This window comes from Procambarus clarkii, chromosome 30, assembly GCF_040958095.1.
Source record: "Procambarus clarkii isolate CNS0578487 chromosome 30, FALCON_Pclarkii_2.0, whole genome shotgun sequence".
NCBI lineage: Eukaryota > Metazoa > Arthropoda > Malacostraca > Decapoda > Cambaridae > Procambarus > Procambarus clarkii.
The window spans coordinates 39,102,728-39,111,097 of record NC_091179.1 but is presented as its reverse complement, the minus strand read 5'-3'; the positions used below and the strand labels follow the sequence as shown (position 1 = coordinate 39,111,097).

Genomic DNA, 8,370 nt, shown 5'->3' with positions numbered 1-8,370 from the left:
GGAACTTCATTCTGCTCTCTGGTGTTCTGTTATTTCTGTAGATTCTTCATGTTCTAGTACTTAATTGCCCTGCTTCCTTACAAGCCTCATTTAACCATGAATCTTCTGTTGCTTTTCATTTTCTCCTCGTGGGCCGGGATAAACTTGTGTGCAGCCTCTTGGTACTTCTGGGTGACGTAGTCCATCATATCTTGTAAAGTCTTTTGCCTCAGTTATGTTTTTCATGGTATTCCCATTTGGAACTTCCTCATCTCCTCATAGTTTCCTCATAGGGAAGCAAGCCTTTTCCTTTCCGTGGATAGGTTATCGCCACCTCCACAAAATACTCAAATGTGAGGACACTGTGGTCACTCATTCCCACGGAGGCTTCAAATTTGAATTCCGTTATGTCTGACTCATTCAAGGTCAATATCAGGTCGAGTTTAACTAGTTCGATATTGCCTCTCATTCTTCTGGGGGATGAGGTGTGCTGAAAGTTGGTGGTGAATGAGGTGTACTGGTAATGGTTGTATTGTCAGTAGGGAATGAGTTGTGATGGCAGTGGGATACTGCCAGTGAGGGATGAGGTGTTCTTGTAGAAGGTGTACTGTCAGTGGGTACATGAGGGTACTGGTGAGGAGACCATACGCACCTCCTCACTAGACATCAGCTGGATGACACAATGCTCCAGGTGTACAACTGTTGTGTCGTTACCAGTTTAGATCTTCGGTTTTGCGTGTAAACTGGTTATCATATACACACATAATAGCTTCGATATATTACGAATATTATACTAATAAAGATTTCCAGCGATCTCGTCTCTATTATGTTACCCGGGAATTTGTTCCATAAATCAACTACTCTAATTCCAAACCTATACTTACTCGAAATCTATTCATTTTAGAGCCATTGTTTAGTTTTAGATATTGAGTTGATAAAATAAATAATTTATTTGTATTCCTATTGTTAAGCCCTTGTATCCTTTTGTATTCTTCAGACATGTCACCCCTTGCTCACTGTAAGATAAAATATGTTGAATATTGCAGGGACAGAGTGTGTGCTCTACCAGGGTTGGGTGACGACCAGCTACAATGGTTCGTATTCCGACATTGTCAACCTCTACTGCTACACCGCTTATCACTATGGCTTCGATCTTGCCCCTGCAGCCACCTTCACAGCTGCGTCATATTACTCCTTCACGCCACCTGAAAATGCTGTTCAGGGATTCTACTGTGACCACATTAAGTACTGTTTTAATTCTTTCGTCCAAACCAACCCTTGGTGGATGGCCGACCTTGACTCGCCGAAAGGCGTTTCCAAGATTGTCGTCAAGACACGAAAAGATCTCAGGGACTTCAGCAACGTGGAGATCCGCCTGGGTAACACCTCGAGCTTCACCAGCAACCCGCTGTTTGCCTCGTACATGGGACTGACACCTACTCCCCTGGAGATCCTGGTTTTCGCTCCATCATCCCCCATGACAGGTCGCTACCTCTCCCTTCAGAGCATCACATCATCGGGAGCCCTTAATGTTTGCAACATCCAGATCATTGCTGCTTGAACACTGTTTTCTTCAGAATATTATATATATATATATATATATATATATATATATATATATATATATATATATATATATATATATATATATATATATATATATATCTCAGTAAAGAATATCTGTATATAAATATCCCATTCCAATATTGGCTATCCTCGTGAATTACGCATGAAAGTAGGTTTTTGAAGGGAATGTAACATGCAATGTTAAACTGATCTGTAAAGAACAAATGCTTGCTCACTATCACCTCATTATGATACTAACAACTGTCATGGTTCTAAGTAGCCTATCTAAAAAGTAGTTAGGTTAATTGTGAATGTATTTTACAACGTTAGGGAGGTAAATATGTGGGGAAGAGGTCTCCCGCCCGGACAAGGATTCCCTAGAGATTCTTCGGTGCTAGAGGTTGCAGTTGGCACAGTAACTGAGACGGCGCAGCCTGTGAGAACCAACTCGAAGCTGGACAATAACGTCACGGAAGGAAAGCGCGGAGATTTGCAAGACAGATCAAATTATCCTCGAGAGTGAAGGAGGTGGCACGTCTGCCTACTGCCACTATGTCGCTAATGGACAGATATCGTCAAACAATTCCTGTGAGCAGGACCGACACTAAAGAAGATAAGGGCGGCATCCAATAGTGAGTGTAAATCCAAGAGCTGACCTTATTACAAGCGGTTTCGTCGGGACGATGCAACAGAAGCTATGACAGCAGAAAAGCCGCGACGACAGTGGAGAATGAGGTGTGAGGACTTGATGCTGAGAAGTCTTTTCTAATCAGGAAGGACGACCGTGCTTCAAAAGTATTGCAGCACCAGGTAGGGCGCCGAGCAAATGCATAATGAGGGATGTCACTGTGTTTTTCTGAAAAGTCGTTGGAAGCACTCGTGATCTTTTCCGTTCTAAAGTGAACTTGGGTTTACAGGTCAAGTTTATAATTTCGGAGTGTGTGGAACCATGGAAGATTCGTCAGGCGCCTCACCTCTCCATAACTCGCCCACATATTTTATATTCAGCTCGTTAGTGTTCAGAGCCCGCTACTAAACTTTGTCTCCAACCCAAGGTCGTCAAGGCAGGTTCGATAATAGTCAGTAGGCCTTTTCATGAAATTACTCAAAATACAATATACATATATAAGTCAAATTTGCAGCTCTTCACGATTAATAATCATCAGTAAATAAATTCCAAGCCTAACTTATCTACTCTAGCTAACCCTGGTCTCCTAGAAATAGTTATAAATTAAGCTGTTGCACCTTCCTCAATATATAAATTAAGCTGTTGCACCTTCCTCAATATATAAATTATTCACATCACCTTATAAATAGTAATTTCATAACTAAGATTTCGTCAATAATATTCTTTTTCTGGTTACTTATATCCACCTGCAGTTACAATATACACATAAATAAGTCATCTCAATAATAATGACGACATAAGCATTTTTGTATCATCTCACCACAGCCTGACATGTTTCAGTAAAATCAACACAATAAGGTCATCATTATAGTTGATGACCTTATTGTGTCATCATATGTGAATTTTAAAACACATCAATAATTAAACATATACATGTAAATACATATAATTCAAGATGACTCCTACAGCCTAATCCTATCGGCAATCCCTCTTATATATATATTTATACATATATATATATATATATATATATATATATATATATATATATATATATATATATATATATATATTGAATATGACCGCATATTCTGTATTTATTATTTTCGAAAATAATAAATACAGAATATGCGGTCATATTCAATGAAACATGTTTGAAAGAAAACCTGCTGCCAGTATACACCAATATATATATATATATATATATATATATATATATATATATATATATATATATATATATATTAAGATGAATAGGAAAACCAGGGATATACTGAACATCTTGTTTCAGATTCTTTACTTTAAAATGCATAACGTTTCGAATACTTCTCGTATTCATCATCAGATCTAAAAGAAAAAACAGAAATCACAATCAAATAACTGGTAAACAAAGTACTCATACTGAATATAATTGCCTATCAAAGAAAGGAAAATGTTAAAAAACAAAACGCTTAAGCGCACTTAAAGTGATCAATACAAATAAAACTTATTAACTGTCACATATATTAAACCTAATTTAAAAATCCATTAAACTACAAGATGAATTTTATAACTACTAAAACAAACCATTCTATTAAACTTACGTGAAGTGATCTGAAGTGAAACTTGATACCTAACACATAGATACTAAACACTATAACAAATATTTATATAATGACTACAAATCTACAAAAAATGTATATAAAATACTAACAGAATAAACGACAATTATAAAGTACTAACCAAAATCTTATAAAAAACTCAAATATTAAATAAAATTAAATACCAAAAGATGTATTATGTATCCTAAATAAAAGATTATATTAATGTACAATGTCAAGACTTGAAATAAGTAAGAAAGGGCAAAGACATGGTAAACTAAACAAAATTATAATAAAATTAAAGTACCAGAATGAACTATAAATCAAATTACAGGGCCTACTGTGCACTATACAGTGTACAATTGAACAGCTGAAAGGTTGCTATTTAACAGAGGCCGCAGCTCCTTTATATATAAGGATTCCATTACTCTCAAATCTGACTGGCCATTCATACAAGTGTCCAGAATTTTAAAATCAGATTCCAGCAGAGAATGATCAAACTCATAACAATGGTTTCTAATCTCCGAAAATGCGGGTTAGACAATGGTAATCCAGTCCTAAAAGATAATCCCCGGTGCTCAAGTATCCTAATCTTAAAGTTCCGAATGGAACTTCCGATATATCCAGCATTACAGCTGGAACAATTATACATATATACGACATTAGAGCACAGGAGAGTAGGCACTTTATCTTTAAATTTAAAATAAGAGCCTATGGTATTTGTGTTGACAAAAATAAATCTAAAGTCTACTTGAGGATAACAATGCTGCAACAGTCTCCTCAAACGACTCCTTACAGAAAAGCTAATAGTGCCATAAAATGGTAATTTAATATATTTAAGATCCCTTTCCACTGTAGTAATCCTACACGATGGGTGAAACTTCTTATTTAAGAAATTCCTTATAAAGGTATAAACCATATGCAAAGGATAACCATTATTTGAAAAAAAAATCACAATTTTAACGATGCATAAGCAACAGGGCATTTAACGATGCATAAGCAACAGGGCTCCATTAAGGAACATATAATCTCTTCCCACAACCAAACCATCGCCAGAGAAATCCTAGTAAACAACACAGAAATCATCGACAGATACAGCGATAGCAGACGGCTTGACGTTTGCGAGGCACTACACATTAAAAAGTCAACACCAGCAATCAACAGCCAATTAATGCACAACTATATTCTACCCACCTCAAGACTCCGCTCCAATATAGAAGCATCAAGAAATATGGACCAATAGGCTTTCTACAATCACTTCTATTCAATACCTTCTATTCGATTTGGTGAATCTGGTTGGAGCTCTGAGAGCAGAGATGGATTCCCTGTGGGAGGGAGGTACGACGGCTTAGACTTCGGGAGGAAACGAAGGAGGAGGCCAGTGTTGACGGGACCTCATTAAGAAAGACTGACGGGACCAGTTTTAAGAAGACCTCGTCTTGGCAAGTTGTGAAAGACAGGGGTCTTAAGAAGACCTTGGCAAAACCGACAACTAATAGCCTACACCTAAGGACTTTTAATGCATTTGACGTATTAGAGGACGAGTGCTGTGTTGAACCTGTTGTTCAACGAGGTGGCAAAGACAAAGTAACGAGGAGCATTGAAGCGCAGGCCCCTCAAACTGCTCAAAAGGAAAAGGGAGAATCGAAGCGAATTTTGGTTGTGGGAGATTCCCAGGTGAGGTATTTAGACAGAACGTTTTGTGCCAGAGATAGGGGGAACTTATTCCTATTACCATCTCCTTCGGTGGTTATAATAGGAGCTGCCTCGTATGGGCCAATAGGCCTGCTGCAGTTCTCATTACTACTATCCCCTACACCTGACTTTCCTCCTCAGCTCTCTCTTGCCTATTTAATTCTTGTCCCTACCTGTCCTCATCACAATCGACTTGAGAATGGTCCAGGACGGACCGAAACGTCGTCGTCTCTTCAATTTCTAGTGTGTGGTCTGGTCATCATACTTCAGCCACGTTATTGTGACTCATCGCCTGCACTAGGGGGAACAGATTAAGGGTTTGCTATCCGGGAGCTGGAATTGGTGATATTGTTGGAAACATGAATGATATTATGACGGGAAATGGAAACAAACCCATTATTTGTATTAGTGCAGGGGGGTAATGATGTTGGGCGAGTTAGGAGTGAATAAATGGTCAAAATGATCAAATAAATGGATTTAAACTATTTCACACAGATAGATATATTAGACGAGGAGGTGGAGTAGCCATATATGTTAGGGACAATTTGAAATGTAGTCTCAAAGAGGGAATCAAAACTGAGCCACACACAGAAACTATTTGGATAGAATTAAACGAAAAAGCTAATAATATTATAATAGGAGTTATATATAGGCCACCAACTTTAGACAGAATGGAAGCAAAGCATCTATGGGATGAAATATCTAGAGCATCTAGATCTAACAGTATTTATGTCATGGGTGACTTTAATTTTAGTGGAATAAACTGGTTGAACAAAACAGGGAATAGTGAAGCAGAAGATTTTCTAGAATTAATTGACGATTGCTTTCTTACGCAACACATTAAGGAACCAACACGGGAAAATAATATTTTAGATTTAGTGTTAACTAACAGGGAAACACAAATTAATGACATCGAAATAGGGAGTGAGCTAGGGCACAGTGATCACAAAGAAATCAGATTTAGCATAGAATGGAATAGACTTGTATGAGAAAATTCTGTTAAAGTGCCAGATTTTCGAAAAGCTGATTTTAATAGCCTAAGAAATTTTTTGGGTCAAATTGATTGGAAAGTCTTGGGTATGGGGTGTGGGCCGGTCTTGGAGCGAGACATGAACCCAGCGATAGGTGACTTAAATGGGGATTTCGATGTGGATTCAATATATAACTTATTTAAGAATATTCTAAACAAAGCACAGGAACGTAGTATACCATACAAATTGAATAGATCGAATACTAATGACCCAAAGTGGATAACAATGAATTTGAAGAACCTTATAGGTAAAAAGAGAGCTTGGTACAAAAGGATTAAAAATGGGGAGGTCACTTCAGAACAGGAATTCGTTCAACTGGTTAGAAATGTTAAAAAAGGGATAAGGAAAGCAAAAAGAAACTATGAAGTTCGCATAGCAGGGCAAGCAAAAACAAATCCTAAAGGTTTTTTTCAATTATATCGTACTAAGACTAGGGAAAGGATAGGTCCATTAAAAACTGAGACAGGTCAAATAACAGATAGTGATGAAGAGATGAGTAGTATTTTTAATAAATATTTTGTATCTGTATTTACTAAAGAGGAACTTAACAATATGCCTTCAGCCGAACAAGTTTATGTGGGTGGGGACGAGGACAGGTTGACGAGTTTAGCAGTTACCAGGGAGGATGTTCTTAAACAAATAGTAAAACTCAAACCAAACAAATCCCCAGGGCAGGATGAAGTGTTTGCCAGGGTGCTTAAAGAATGCAATTGGAGCTTGTGACCCACTGTCAACCATATTTAATAAATCAATAGAGTCAGGCAGAGTGCCAGAGTTTTGGAAAGTTGCTAATGTGATGCCAGTTTTTAAGAAAGGAGATAGATCACTTGCGTCGAACTATCGACCAATTAGCCTAACGTCTATTGTGGGAAAGTTACTCGAATCTATAATAGCAAATAAAATTCGTCTTCATCTTGAAAAACATAAATTAATAATTGAGTCGCAGCATGGTTTTGTAAATGGCCGTTCATGTTTAACAAATTTGTTATCTTTTTATTCTAGCATAGTTGAGGCAGTTGATAGTGGTAAGGATTGTGTTGTTGTGTACCTTGACTTTAGCAAAGCTTTTGATACAGTGCCACATGAAAGACTGATTAAAAAGATAGAGTCTCATGGTATTGGGGGTGCTATATTAAGCTGGAATAGGGCATGGCTATACCAAAGGAAACAAAGAGTTAGTATAAATGGAACCAAGTCAGAGTGGGAAAATGTTGCAAGTGGAGTGCCTCAAGGCTCTGTCCTGGGACCTTTGTTGTTTATAATATATATAAATGATTTGGATTCAGGTTTGAGTAGCAAAATTTGCAAATTTGCCGATGATACGAAAATCGGTAGGGAAATTAATTCGGAGGAGGACTCGCTATCACTTCAAGTTGATCTAGATAGGGTTTTGAAATGGTCAAAGGATTGGCAGATGCAGTTTAATGCTGATAAATGTAAAGTTCTGAGGTTAGGTAATGATGATAGAGTTACAAGATACGAGCTGGATGGTGTTGAGATTGCGAAAGGGATCTGGGAGTTATGATTAGTAAGAATTTAAAACAAAAGGATCAATGCATAAATGTTCGTAATAAGGCAAATCGGACACTTGGATTTATTAATCGCAGCGTTAGTAGCAAGACACCTGGTGTGGTTCTCAAGCTATATCTTGCTCTAGTTAGGCCCCATTTAGATTATGCAGTTCAGTTTTGGTCGACATATTATAGAATGGATATAAATTCACTTGAACGTGTCCAGCATAGGATGACTAAGTTAATTCCCCAAATTAGAAATCTTTCATATGAAGAAAGATTAACAAAGCTTAAGTTGCATTCACTGGAAAGGCGAAGAGTTAGGGGTGACATGATAGAGGTTTACAAGTGGGTGTATGGACATAACAAAGGGGATATTA

At 37.5% G+C, this 8,370-nt stretch overlaps 1 protein-coding gene across 1 annotated transcript; it reads left to right on the top strand.

The window, feature by feature from the left end:
* Positions 1-1,009: 1,009 nt before the first annotated feature.
* LOC123765608 (uncharacterized) lies at positions 1,010-1,540 on the top strand. Its single transcript, XM_045754284.1, has one exon. It carries the CDS (start codon positions 1,010-1,012, stop codon positions 1,538-1,540), a length of 531 nt encoding a protein of 176 aa, XP_045610240.1.
* The last annotated feature ends 6,830 nt before the right edge of the window (positions 1,541-8,370 follow it).